The 15,283-nt window shown below is 33.3% G+C and overlaps 1 protein-coding gene across 2 annotated transcripts in view; it reads left to right on the top strand.

The window, feature by feature from the left end:
* Positions 1–13,519, top strand: part of Vps13B (vacuolar protein sorting 13B) — a 150,800-nt gene extending 137,281 nt beyond the window's left edge. For both annotated transcript variants that reach the window (XM_085944956.1, XM_085944964.1), the window contains exons 74-79: positions 1,371–1,547; positions 6,291–6,461; positions 7,413–7,606; positions 11,334–11,486; positions 12,602–12,757; positions 13,066–13,519. In XM_085944956.1, the coding sequence (XP_085801082.1) occupies positions 1,371–1,547; positions 6,291–6,461; positions 7,413–7,606; positions 11,334–11,486; positions 12,602–12,757; positions 13,066–13,245 (1,031 nt within the window). In that variant the 3' untranslated portion in view covers positions 13,246–13,519. The remainder of the gene's footprint in view (positions 1–1,370; positions 1,548–6,290; positions 6,462–7,412; positions 7,607–11,333; positions 11,487–12,601; positions 12,758–13,065) is intronic.
* Positions 13,520–15,283: the final 1,764 nt, after the last annotated feature.

Raw genomic sequence — 15,283 nt, forward strand, 5'->3', positions numbered from 1 at the left:
ATAACCGGTATAGTTCCGTGTTGTACCTAATTCTCCACTCCCCACCATCATTCATGGGTCCGTATATCCGCCTCAGGATCTTTCTCTCAAAGCAATCCACCATTTCAGCTGCTTTCACATTTAGCGTCCATGACTCGCACCCTATGCAACGATTGTGCGTATGACGGTTTTATAGAGCCGGGTCTTGGTTTTTCTGTGGACATTTCTGGATTTGAATATGGGCAGCAATGAGAAGTACGATTTATTTGCAGCGGTTATATGGGCTTTTATTTCTTCCAGTTCCTCGTTCTCTTTTGTAATATTGGAACCCAGTTATGTGAACCGGTTGACAACCTCAAATTGATGGTTTCCAAAACTGGAACTCTGGCCCAGCCTACTCTGATTTTGTCGGCTTTGTACCATGACTTAAGTTTGGTTTTCATTTACTCTTAAGCCAATCTCTAGTGCGGCCCTTTGGAAGTGGTCAAATTCTTTCTTCACAATGTGTTTGGATCTGCCCATCATATTGAGGTTGTATTCGTAGCCATTCAGTTGGCTTGGTCTGCTTAATATAGTGGTCAAGTGATTTACTGTTTAATATTTAGTTAATAAATATGTATAATTTAGTAAATACTTGATTTTGATTATAAATAAAACTGCAATTTGTTGGTACAAATTTCTCAAAATAACTATTTTTACGAAATACCTGTTTTAATTTTTACCATATTTTGTATGTATGCACTATAATCCGCCGCTTTCACTAATTGGACACTTGGTTTTTGGGGTGGCGGATTACTGAGAGAGTACTGTACTATAATAAAGGACTAATACAAACCTTTTGTATTACAACATTTGACGCCAATTCTAAAACATTGAATTGGTAACATTGGTTCCATTGTACAAGAAACTTCATTTCAGTTTGTAACATTAATGGAAGGAATTTTATCTCGGCAAATAAATCTCAGCACTAGTATGAATCTTACTACGACCAACATGAAATGTTTTTCAGATAATTTAATCATTAGTCTAAGAAAACTTTGTTTTAATAATATCTAAAAGTGAAGCTTACTACAATTTAATTTGTAATGCGAAATTACTATCAGCTAATTTAACCATTGGTCTTGGTAATCTTTTTTTCAGATTAACTTTCATAATACATTGTTTAAAAACTTTAACTGCATAAAACAAAGATTTTCTTCAACATCTTTAGATCCATATTACTTTGAAAGAGTTTTTAATTAACGTCAATAAATGTCATTCAAATGTAATGTGTATTCGATTAAATGTTTACTTAAAATATTTTAAATTTCATAAAAGTAGTTATCCTTATATTATTATCAGCAATATTAAATTACTAAACAGAACATGATTTGATTTTCTTCTACTTTCAGGGTGGGTTGTTGGATCATTAGAAATGTTTGGAAGTCCAGCCGGCCTGGTGAGAAGAGTCAGCACCGGTCTTCGAGACCTCGTCCGTGAACCTTGCCGCGGTCTTATGCAAGGTCCGTGGGGGTTCCTCGTAGGAATGTCTTATGGCTCTGGATCCCTGCTACGACATGTAGCTTTAGGTATTTGTTTATGCATTGTTAACTATATTCCATGATCGAATTTCAAAATTATCTGTATGTATTCACAGATTCATCGGTTCCTAAATTTTTAGAATTTAAATTCAAATTCCATCAAGTACCGTCGGTCGATAGTATTAATTATTTTCTATAATTGGTGTCTATTTCTAATTACCATACAAGTCCACAAATGCGTACATATCCTATAATATGTAATTTAATACAATAATATCGACGTGCCCTAGAAAAACCATTATAAGTCTGAAAATAACGTTTTAAGTTTTATTAGCTTTTTATAATATCATATTTTTGTGCATGTCCTGTAAAAATTTCAGGTCTCTAGCATAAAAATTGACAAAGTTAGGTTTTCGACAATGGTGCTCTATATCTACATATCGCATCGACCAAATTTGTGTTCACATAAATATCCGAGGAGTATAGTCATATATCAATAAAAAAAGTGTACTGCGTTTTATTTTACGAATAAGAAGGTTGTTATACTTGCTATAACAGTCTTTAACGGAGATCCTAATATACGGCATGGTTTATATTGACGTATGACATTAGTTTCGAAAAATATATTGGTTTATCTTCGGAAAATATTGGAATTTGCAGTAGGTAAATGCATTTTTAGTTAAAAAGCTACTCACTAGTATTACACTGGGTTTACAAATAAACGAGGCAAAAACTAAATACACGCCTGTCTATGTCACACCACGAGAAGTCGCACCAAAGTTAGATATTGGTGCATACAAGTGTGATATGGTCGACAGTTTCATACACCTTGGATCTCTTGTAACTCGACATAATGATATTACAGAAGAAATCAACAAGAGAATCATGTCTGCGAATAAATGCTACTTTGGTCTGTTAAGACATTTTAAGTCCCGCTTACTATCTCGTCGAACTAAAAGCACACTTTACAAGACACTTGTAAAGCCAGCGCTCACCTACGCATCGGAAACCTGGACATTAACTCTGCGAAATGAACGAGCCCTGAACATCTTTGAAAGAAAAAATCTCCGCCGTATATATGGACCGATCAGGGATGGCACCAATTGGAGGAGAAGATATAATGCTGAGCTCTACGGGCTGTACGAAGATTGCAGCGCAGTTCAATCAATTAAGATTGGAAGACTGCGATGGCTAGGTGATGTGCACCGTATGAATGACAATGAACCGGCAAAGAGAGTGATGTCCAGCAATCCAATAGGACGTAGAAGAAGAGGGAGGCCAAAGATTCGCTGGTTAGACGGAGCTGCTAGTGACTGCCGTATTCTGGGGGTACCAAATTGAAAAGCGGCCACACTGGATAGGGACAGGTGGAGGGAGCTGTTGGAGGAGGCCAGGACCCACACCGGGTTGTCGCGCCCCTGATGATGATGAGTATTACACTAGTACTAGTGTTTTAATATCAAAATATTATATTATTGAATATAAAACAAACAAAATAGAAAAGAATTATTTTGTACTAATATAGGTAGGTACTTAAAAAACTACTCAGTAATAGTGTTTAAATATTCATTTTAATTCATCAGCCAATTTCAATCCACCGCAAAATAAAGACCTCCACAAGCTTTCTTCAACTATTTTCGACTAATTACTCTTCTACTTAGATACCCAAAAAACAATGTGTAGGTAATGTTTAAGTTTGAAATTATTATATTATTTGATATTAAACAAATATCCAATAGAAAACGATATGGATATATCATTATAATAATTCATTGTTTCAATTATTTAGATGAGTAAAAACTAGTATGTCATTATAAATAAACTTAATTTAAATAAATACCCAGCAGACAACGACATATTTTAATTAAATATTATTACCTATCACTAGAAAACAAATTGTTTTGCAATTAAAAACGTACCTACCTAAAATATCCGATCATGTCCGATCCTAATGAGATCATAATATGGCCCCCCACAGATTTGAGGTTTATATAAACAGGTTTTGTTTTTACGAGAAATGGATGTCAGCTACTTGCTCAACCTATTAGGTAGGTACACACTCTGACTCCGAGCACAAATTGAAAAACAATATGTACTTATCTATTTTTCAGACCCATGATTCGAACTCGGAACCCACAATATTATAGGCCGATGCTTATACCTATAATATTATGTTTTAACTCCACTTCCAATTCCACTAGTTATTTAATATCTTTGTATTTTTGTATTGAACAATGATAATTATGTGTGTTCTAAAGTGATATTTACTAACTTAATTGATAGCCATTCACTCAGTATATCCTTTATGTAAACTATTAATGAACTTACAATGATGTGTTTGATGAAATATATTATCTCTCTGGTTTCGATAATTGTATTGAATATTAATTAAATTAAAATTGTTCTAGCGATATACATGACCATTAACATTATATTGTTTTTTTCTATCTATTCTATATTTTTAATGAAAATTTTGTTACAAAGTAGGTATAAAAAATAGATATTTTATTGATCGTGTAGTTAGTAGTGTTATGTACTAATGTCCTCACAACTTCTTTATTATTCCATTATAAACATTTTTCCTGAATGTTTATTATTTCGTAATGTACATATTCTGATTATTTATAAAAATATCAATAATAATTTGCAAAAACATATAAAAAATCATACTTAAATACTTTTAAATTATAAAAACTCCGTATAAAAAAAATATATATCAATATGTCCATATATTCCTTGTTAAGATTTTATAGATACTATGTACTACTGTAAAACTTTTATTTAATTCTGTAGTTCGAAGCAGACTTGAGAGTTGGTCTATTGTTTGGGCACCGCATCAGTTGAAGTATGGCCTTATGGTGGAGAGGGTTCAGAAGAAATTCTTGAGACTCCTTTATTTGAGATTGTACGGATACTATCTGTGGCTTTATCCCACTGACTTTCTCTTAGGCATGCTTACATACTGCAGTTTGCAATTTAGAAGAAATCTTTATTTAGCTATGTATTTTTTTCGACTTATACGAGGTATAAATGAGAACTCTGCCATTCTGGGCAGTGTTGACCTGTGTGTCCCTGATAACTATCTTAGAAATAGAGAACATCAGTTGTTTATTCTCCCAAGGTGCAGAACCAACCTGCCACCGGTAATGCCGATTGGGAGGGCGATAACTATGTTCAACGAAATTGCTTCGGGTGTTGATATATTCCACCTACGTGAAGATGAGTATAGGTGGACGTTATTTTATAAATTTTTAAAATAGGGTCTGCTTAACTCATCGGGTGTATTTCCATGTACCTATATAATTAATATTTTTGTATGTACGTATTTCTACTGTTTAATAACATACTATCTATCTCTTTTTTTATGTCATGTTGTGAACGTCTTAAACTTATAATTTGTATTGTCCACAATATGTAAAAATAAATAAATTAAAATTGAATTGAAATTGATTTAAATATCGCGCAATGTCGATTTTTCCGTAAAAGAGTGTTATAACTATAGTTGTAATTAATAAAATCGTATAGAGTAAGAAAAATGCAACGTAAAACAAGGTTTCTATCTTAGAATATGAGCCTGTTATGCGGAGTCAGTAATCTATTTCGTCCGCGCGCGCAAAAGCATGTTGAATCGAGTCGAAATATAAAGTGCGTAATATTATTCCAAATAAAAACGATTTTTGGACATTATATCAGCTGTTAATTAATTAATCATCATTTAATTTTGATGAGAATATAGACTATAATAGTATCTCTCCGATTAACTCAAATCATATTGGAAAAAACTTACTCATTTTATAGAATGAATTTAAAACTGTCAAAATTTTAGTTTTTTCGCTCTCCTGAACATTTATGATTTCAGACTTATAGCGGTTTTTTTGGGGCCCGTCGATATGTACTACTATAATTTCCAATAGGTACCTAATATAATAATTAAAATGTTCAAATAATTAATTATTTATGGAAACTGATGAATTATTTCATCATTATCCGCATCTCAGTATTGTCTGTAATGGTTGAATTTGCAAGAGCTTTATTCCACGTTGTGTGACGTGGTTTTGGATTTGATAATGGCTGTTAATTTATTCATTCGGAGAACTCAGAATAAACGCTGTTAAATAATGGGATCGAAGACTATTAAATCTCATGCATATTATTTGAAAATAATGACATTAACAGTGATTGCATCAATAATAGCGCCTGTACATGTGTATGGATTTACTGGCAGCAATAGTGTGTATTTTAAACTATCGTGACAATAACTGTTTATATGTAAAAGTGATGACTGTCTCTCCAATCTCATTCTTCAAGAGTAAGCGAGACTCGATGTTGTCAATTTCTGGTACTATTTGACATGTCGTAAAAATCGGTTTACCTCGAAATGCGTTTCTGTTGTGTACTTAGTTTGTTTTTTTGCCGGCAGGTTCACCACTATCGTTCTACTGCGCAGGCGCAGATCGAAAAAATCCTTACTTTTGCATGAAAATTCAGAAGCTTCCGAACTTTTTTGATTCATGCATGCAATCTTGCAACTTGCATGACAATACGTGTTTACACATGCATAGTCTTGTTATGGCCGCGATGATACATACTGTCAGCAGTAAATCCACGCAAGTGTAAACGGGGTATAACTTATAAATAAAATGTTAAAGTCCATGGCCCGGATTGTAATAATTGAAAGAAAAAGTATCAAATGAAGCTTTCCTACGAAGGATTTATTTCTAAAAAATTGCACAATCAGTATCGCCATGATAGAAAAGATGGGTTTTGTTAACCATATTCACCTTTTCCCAGGTACTTTGGAGTCTTTGGGAATGGTGATGGGGAGTGTGGCAAGGAATTTGGACCGCCTAAGCCTGGACGAAGAGCACATAAGAAGGACTGAACGAGCAAGGCGGCATAGACCTGATGGATTGGCACAGGCTCTCAACCGGGGACTTAGGGGCCTAGGACTCAGCTTACTCGGTAAGATTAACCACACAAAAGCCATATTAATCATGTCAGTTTTCATAACAACGTTAAAGCAGTATGACATTTTTATATAATTCATCTGTTACTAATTGGTATTCACCACATGTAAAAATTGTTTGATACAATGTATACTTTGCTTGTTTAATAAGCTTTATCAAGCACCAAAGGTTACAATGTGAGCAAAAAACACTTGTCAGATCAAATAATTGTTATATGTGGTGAATACCAAGTCATCTTGGATTTTGCTTTAATGGATGTGATCTCAAAATGAATGTAACTTCAACTACCTATATTGATTGCCACAAATAAGTACATATTGATTTATCTGTCAATCTGTTAGTATTGAAAATACAACCCATGAAACTAACAACATCTATACTTAATAAGGAATTATTAGTCTGGTAATCCTAAATAAAATTCGTATAAAAATCACTAATGCTTTGTAAAAATGCGATAGATTCAGAAATTTGTATACAAAAATATTATTTAATATAAATTGACCATATTTCCAGTTTTATGTAATTTGTGATAAAGTCAAATACGCCCAGATGAATTGCAGTGTGTTATATACTTTTACTGTCACTCACTACTATATATAAAACAATGACTCACTATCTAAGTGAATGTTGTTATTCCTTTTCTCTACTAATTGAACAGGCAGTCTTCGTCACTGATGACCACTAATAAATAATCAAGTTTATTGAATTCTTTTGACACGTGACACGGTGCTTCTTACTGTGGCATGATTATTAAGCTAATGTTGGCTGTAAGGAATTAATATTATAATATCAATAGGCTCATTTTACATGTGAGATTAGATATATTTGATCCAGTATTTCAATAGCTCTTCAGATTGTTTCCTTCATTTATCACTTATTATTTTGAATTCAAATGAATTATCTGATGACGACGAATTATGGACAACACTGATTTCTCCCTCCACAGGTGGATTTGGAGGCATTGCCCGTGGAGCCATAGTAGCAGGATATGATAGTGGTGGCAACCCTTTAGCTGTGGCTGCCGGATTTAGTCGTGGTCTTTTAGGTGCTGTGACCAAGCCATTGAGCGCCACTGCTGATTTTTTGGCATTCACTGGTCAAGGTTTGATCAAACAGGCTGGCTGGGATCCCCGGCCAAAGGTATGAAAATAGCTCATCTGCTTCCTTTAACCCGGCACTCGCGTGTAATCATTAGCAGGACGAATTCATGCTCCGCAGTCAGTTTTTTTAGTTTGTTTATCTTCTGTGTTTCATAATAAAAATGGCGATAAAAAATGAGTTTTATGACTTTTTAGGCACCTAGACATGTTCAGATTATTTTACAACACCTAAAAACCGTAATAAATCAGTCATAATGTCAAAAATATCCGAACAAATAAATTCTATACAACCATTTACCATTTAAAACAGATCCGCCATTTTGTTTTATGTATATGGAGCACTGCAAGGCGCGCATTTAGATTTTCGTCACGGTCGTGTTTGATTTAAGTATAGAACACTTCACAAGAGGTAATAAATTTATCACACATAATGTTGTTTCCCTGAATAGGGTCGTAAATATAGCACAATTTTAAACTAAACAAACTTTTAGGCAGATACTTAACGGCCCACGTGCTCGTCGTAGGTCAAAATTGAGTTTATATTGTATTTTCAAACCATGATCCTGGACACTCCTTAAACGTTGTAGATAATATATTTATATAATTTTGAAGCCTTATTATCCTTTATAGTTATTTTGAACATTTGATGACTGCATAAAGTATTTTTGTTACATAAAATAGTATTCTTTTAAACCTCTCGCTCTAATGTTTTAGAATAAAGTCATATTTCGGTACATAACTGTGCAGTGGTGTTAAGATTTTTTACATTTATTAATTTTTAAACGCATTTATGAAACCATTAGTATAATTATATTGATAATCTCTGTGATCCCAAATTTGACAAGAATTAGGCATTTTATTATTCAAAAAATGGGCAAGATTAACACATTTGAAGATGATTCTAAAGATACTTATTATAAGCTATATCTTTGATCATTCAAGTGTGATAAACATCTTATGAATAATGATTGCTTTATAATAATTATTGACCTAAGAATAAGGTAGTGTTTTTTTGAAATACGCCATTTCTTTTGTCATTCCCCAGTGGTTAAGCTACAACATACGGCCGTAGCTATAAATTGACAAACTATAATTAAAGTAGGGAGTAAAATGATATTGACGCGCGTGTTTGAACATGTACCGTTTAAAAAAAAATTAAAAAAAATTCGGTTAGGTACATGTTCAAACACGCACGTTAACATAATTTTACTCCATACTTTAATTATAGTTTGTCAATTTATGGCTACGGCCGTATGTTGTAACTTAACCACTAGGGAATGACAAAAGAAATGGCGTATTTCAAAAAAACACTACCTTATTCTTAGGTCAATAATTATTATAAAGCAATCATTATTCATAAGATGTTTATCACACTTGAATGGTCAAAGATATAGCTTATAATAAGTATCTTTAGAATCATCTTCAAATGTGCTAATTTTGCCGATTTTTTTAATAATAAAATGCCTAATTCTTGTCAAATTTGGGATCACAGAGATTATCAATATAATTTTTTATCGTGAATATTTTACAAAAATTATCTCGTAATAAATTATACTAATGGTTTCATAAATGCGTTTAAAAATTAATAAACGTAAAAAATCTTAACACCACTGCACAGTTATGTACCGAAATATGACTATATTCTTAAACATTAGAGCGAGAGGTTTAAAAGAATACTATTTTATGTAACAAAAATACTTTATGCAGTCATCAAATGTTTAAAATAACTATAAAGGATAATAAGGCTTCAAAATTATATAGATAGATTATCTACAACGTTTAAGGAGTGTCCAGGATCATGGTTTGAAAATACAATAAAAACTCAATTTTGACCTTCGACGAGCATGTCCCCCCTTAAACAGCTATTAAATATTATTAATGAATTACGTATTTATTTTTACTTTACATATTTAAAATTGTTTTGAAGAGTGGTTGATTTTATAACAAGGCAACGTAACGCAACATTACAAAGACAACACGTATATCTAGATAGAGCCGTTTTTTTTATTAATTTTTGAATTTTCGCACACATGACAGCGTCTTCTAGGCTTTTTATTATTTGCCGTGGGCGGAATGTGTTCACAGCATACTTAGCAACTAATTGTTTTATCATGACTAACTGAAATTCTTGAAAGCATTGAATAAATGGAGGTCAATCATGTGAAATGCTACTTTTTTGTACCATTTCACAGATTTCCTCATGCATGACAAACTGCTGAGCATCATGTCGGCCTTGTCGACAGTCCCCATATCTTTATTATATTCTGAGACTGACTTTGGCTTCATTATGGGTTCTCCAGTTATAAAATTAGTTTTATCGGTTGGACCAAAGGAGTCATCGTGCATGGTTGTAAGTATGTGGACATCTCTTCTGTCACACCATTTGAGAGCCAACAATGGGCTGTTTAATTTTGCCTCTGTCTCCCCCTTTTTCAGCTTTTTGAAGCATGGCATTTCTTTACAATTCTTACGTACAGTCCTGTGTTGCCATCTTTTTCTATGCTGATTATAGTACAAAGGCGTAAAAATTAGAGTACAGGAACATTTTTCGTCTCGAATCCTTTAAAATTATAGTATTTTGGTATATTTGGCGTAAAATTATAGTATTTTACATTTTTCGCTGAATTACAATTATAGTATTGTACTATAATTATAGTACGGTTGGCATCACTGGTACAGTCCCACAAGCATTGGTTTTATTTTCATGGAGGTGCTTGAATAACTGTGTACCAGTTATCGCACCACAACGAATGCCCTTTGCCCAGATACTCGGTCAGCAGCGTTGTCACAACAGCTCCGGAAATTCCAAAGTTTTGGCTATCCACTATGTCTGTCCCTTCACCACAATAAATAATAAAATCTAAAATATAACCTGCTGTTTGCTATGCCGAATTGAAAATCATCAAACTCATACACGATTGGAACATGGGGTCCGGATGTCCATGTTCTCAAGTGTTCAATCGGTTCTTCTGATATACCTACATCACTGAGGTCAGATGGTTCCAATACTTCTTCGGACATTTCGTAACCGGAGTCCAATTCCTCACTTAAACCAGCCATATTGAAGTTTGGAAAAGTTCAAAACCAAACACCCACATGATAACAAAGGTAAAATAGTCCAAAAAAATATAGTTAAGACACTTTACAATAGTTTAATACATATGAACGGTATAGTTAAAAACACAAACAATAATACAAAATATTTATAAATATTATAATAAAATTCACACAATGCAATAGACATTTTGTGCGGAAAACAACAAGAGTGATTCCTTGCACAGTGATCACGCAAACGCAGTAAAGTGGCCATATTTCAAACCAAAATTAAATGAGCGAAGATTGACGGCCTATTGAAGGCATGTCAAACATCGAAGTTTTAGTATTGTAACAAAATTTATTTGACAATATTATATGTATGTAAAACAAGGCAAATTATGGTAGAGATTTCAAAATCATGCGTCTTGAATTTTCGACATTATCGACCTGCTAATTTTTGCGTACAACATTGGCGACAGAAGCGCTGTAGTCCCGTGGTTTTGCGAAATTTCGCATACTACATTTGTGACAGGAGCGGGCGCCGGCTTAATATTAAAAACAGTCTTGCAAAATTTATAATTGCATATTCATATGAAAATCTAAATTACTTATAGATAATATACCTACTACTATAAATCGCCCAGTGTTTAAATTTATAACTAAGCTCAACACAAAATTCTGAATGACAACTTACACTGATAAATTAATATTAATAATTTATTTTATTACAGCCTCGCTGGTACCATTCTCAATACTCTGACTATTCAGCATGTGCTCTCAATCAAAGTTGGAGACTATTACTGGGGGAATCTACCATTGTTCACATTTGCCATGGAGTATTTATGGCCACTGAAACACCGATAGTTATTATGATCACAGATCAGGTAAAAACTCTTAAATCACCCTTTTCTGTCCCAACGGAGATTACAAAGATTGTATATAGATGGCTCAATATTTACTCATATTAATGTATCATACCAATAGAGTGAAACTGCGTGTGTGTTGAGCAGAATCACTTAGCAAAAACGAATTTTCATTACCTACACACAATTGAAGATATCATTTAAATATTAAATGATTTTAGTCTATATGTGAAAAGAGAAATCACACTATGATCTGTAAGTTTACAGTGATTTCACTACCACCTCACTTGTGAAAATGAAATGACTCCGTTGTAAGATGCCTAACCACCCAAGAAAATTGGACTATAGAAAAAGATATGTCAACCTTGGAGCTAGTAATAGATAGAGTGGAATAAGGACATTTCTATGAAGTGGTCAAACCCACAGTACGTTTGAGTTCCAATGATCATAATATTTTTTCCAGTAGGTATACATCTCAGGTGTTTACAAATTATGTATGTTCAATAAAGAATGTTAAATTCTCAAATCTTGTGAATTATTCGTTGAATAAAAAAAAATAGTTTATGAAATTATTAGCAAGTGCAAGTACGTTTATAACTAAATTTTGGAGAGATCTTGACACCGGTAAGTAATTAGGTAATTTATACCTTGATTTAAATTACAAAAGCCGATTGCCAAAAATTAACAGAATTTATTAACCACTTCAAGTTAATTTTGGCTTAGGTAGAACACACATCACTCAATTGGTAAAGCACATTGGCCAGTGGATCCAGTGGATATGGGTTCGAGTCCTGTTAGGCATCATAGTTTTTTCAGTTGGTTAGACATTGCACCGGATGTGCGATATTTCTGAAGTGTTTTCAAATTATGTTAGAATTTATCTTTTATCTCTGTTTTCATTACAATAATGGCAACGATGATAGTTCACATAGTTTAATTAACCCACAGGATCCTCACATCAAAAATTTAGATTCCCAGTGAGGTCATAATACGTATACATAGGAGACTTTCTCAAGCATGCGTATTTATATGATTTTCCATTGCTGTAATTCTTGCCATCATGGACTGTTGTATGTAGTGCTTATTAAAAAAGAAGACGATACTGATTTAAGCCTGATTCTCTCTTCTTCTTTTAGATGCTGGCATTTGCCAATCCTTCCAGAATTGCCATTGTCAAAAAATATGATATTGAATTATGCAATATGATGAAGAGCAATCTTCTAAATGGAGAGCTGTGCATTGGAATCAGTAAACCTACGAGATCGGTGTCCCCCAAGGAGTATTCACCACAGGTTAATGGAGATTATTATCACCATTTTAATTATAAATTAATCTGATAGCTTCCACGCTTAACAGAAATCAGCTTCACTATCTTATCGGCTCATCGCTTATCTTATTTCTCAAAGTCTGGGTTTTAATGTGATTTTTTCACTTTTAATACTTCACCACTACTACTACACTGCTGCCATTAGGCACTGTGTCCTCTTTGTAGCTTGAGTTCAATAAAGAAATATCTCATAAGGTTTTTTTTTACTAATGACTTCCAATATGGTAATTGTTGTAAAAAGCGATGATTAAACGATATTTTCTTTGAACGTAGGTGAGTATGAGTCCCGCGTCTAGAGCGAGAGTCGCCGCTTATCTGGGAGTGGAAGGAGAAGATACATCACCTTTTGAGACTGTGATTCGTCTCAAGCTGCTGCCAAATCTTGTACATCAATGTGCCACAGTACTGATAAAGGTTCTCTCACAACGACACTATGGCGATCAATTTTTGTAAAAGAAATAATGTGATATATTAAATTGGTAAAATGAGTTAATTGTAATAAATTGATTGTATGTATGAAAAGAATATCATGTGTTGGCTATTGTAAGAGTTGCATGCTAAAGGTGCTATGTTATAATTATTAAATTTTGAAATATTAACTGTTGATTTGTTTATACCGGAGAAATTCAACATGTAACGTTGGCTTAAGATTCTTAACAAAAATCTGATTCACTACTTTGAGGATTTTCGCCACTTTTCCAATACTAGGATAAGCCACTTCCAGGACATAAGTTTTGACTGATTTTGATTATTAATAAAATAAACTTCCAGATAAAATATCATTTCACCATACACATATAAAATCAATATGTAAATACCTTTTTTCAAAATCATATTGCACGTATATAAATTTGATAACAAGGATGAATAATTAATGTTACATATAGAAATTCAATAAATGGGTTTTTTCTCACTGGCCAGCAATTCATACATTCAAAATTTCTGTAAATCCAATGTTTAAATAACTCCATTTTATACATTCCACAGAATTTACTATTTGCTTTAATTACTAAATCGTTTTTTATTGTGATTTATATCAATAAAGAGATCATTAATAAAATAAATGTGATGGTACCTACATAAGTATTATAATAGTCTGAAGCAAATTTTTTGTAGGTGGTTTTCCAAATTGTGACAGTGTATTAAAGTTTAGAGTGTAATATTGTAATTTAAAAACTGTACTTTGATTTATAAATTACAATCAACAGAGCTTATAAAACATACCGAATTGTAGTAAAATAAATATTATCTTAATCTTAATCGATCTAAAATAAATTTATACATAACTTCTTATATTTAATTAAATTTTTTCCTAGTACTGAATGGCAGCCATTTAGGGAAACCGCTAGATTTGAGGTTTTTTCGACTCCATGTATCTGTGATTTTTTTAGAATTTGGTGATTCCATGACATCTCGTGACATCATTTCACTCATAAAATCACAGATCGACCTTAGAAGACTTTCATAAATCTGACCTGAGAGATAAGGTCACTTAAATTTTTTAAGAGGCAAATGAAATTATCTCATTTAAATTCAAAACGTATTTTAATTAAAGTTAACCCTAATAAAATACGTACCTGCCAATATTTATGATGAAATAAACTAATGATGAATAAAAGCATTATGCCTATTTTCAAAAACCGATTAATCCACTTAATATTTGACCAAACCAGTCTTACCTCGTTCCAGGTCAAACCAGCATCTTGTAGCTCCGATGTATACACTTTATAGATACTATTTATAGACGCCGTAATCCGTTTGGCTTGAAGAACAGGCAAGCCATGTTGAGGTTCTCTTCTGGCATCCGCAGCACGTGGCCGAGCCAGGTCCAATGTCGCCTCTTCACTCTCAGTGTGATGAGAGGCTGCTTGGTGCGTTATCTTATCTCGTTGCTCCTAAAGTCATACCACCCGCACACCCAGTAACTGTCGCAAACATCTGTTTTCGAAGCTCAGTATACGATTGCTCTGAGCCTTTGTAAGGTGCCTTGATTTGCTACTGTAAAGCAGCACCATCAGAATGCAAGCGCAGATTAGGTAGCATTTGGTTTTGACGGAGTCCCAGACACTCCGCATTGAGTTGAATGTTGCTCCAGCCATTCCCATTCGGATAGCGAGCTCTCTCTGCAAAATGCCATCTCCCATAATGTGTATCCCCAGATATTTGAAGCTGTCGACGCTCTCGATGCCTTGCTCTTCGCTAATCAGAGGGAAATCAGGACAGGTGCTGTTGCATAAAACGTTGGGGTAAAAAATGATAGGGACGTGTTATTATGTAATGTCAAATAAGTGTCTAATTTTAAAAATGTGATCAACTAATAAAAATGTGGGTATTCTAATTTTTAACCAATTTCAAAACCGACCAGTCATGCTTGAAACACAAAAATGTTGTTTACTATTAATACTGAAATAGTGGTCACAGCAGTTTCTGAAAATATACTGTATTTTATTACTATGAAAATGAATCACCTATTGTGTCCACGGGGATCACA

The sequence above is a fragment of the Rhyacophila brunnea genome, unplaced genomic scaffold (genome assembly GCF_057557595.1).
Source record: "Rhyacophila brunnea isolate RB1 unplaced genomic scaffold, BYU_Rbru_1.0 scaffold_1, whole genome shotgun sequence".
Classification (NCBI taxonomy): Eukaryota; Metazoa; Arthropoda; class Insecta; order Trichoptera; family Rhyacophilidae; genus Rhyacophila; species Rhyacophila brunnea.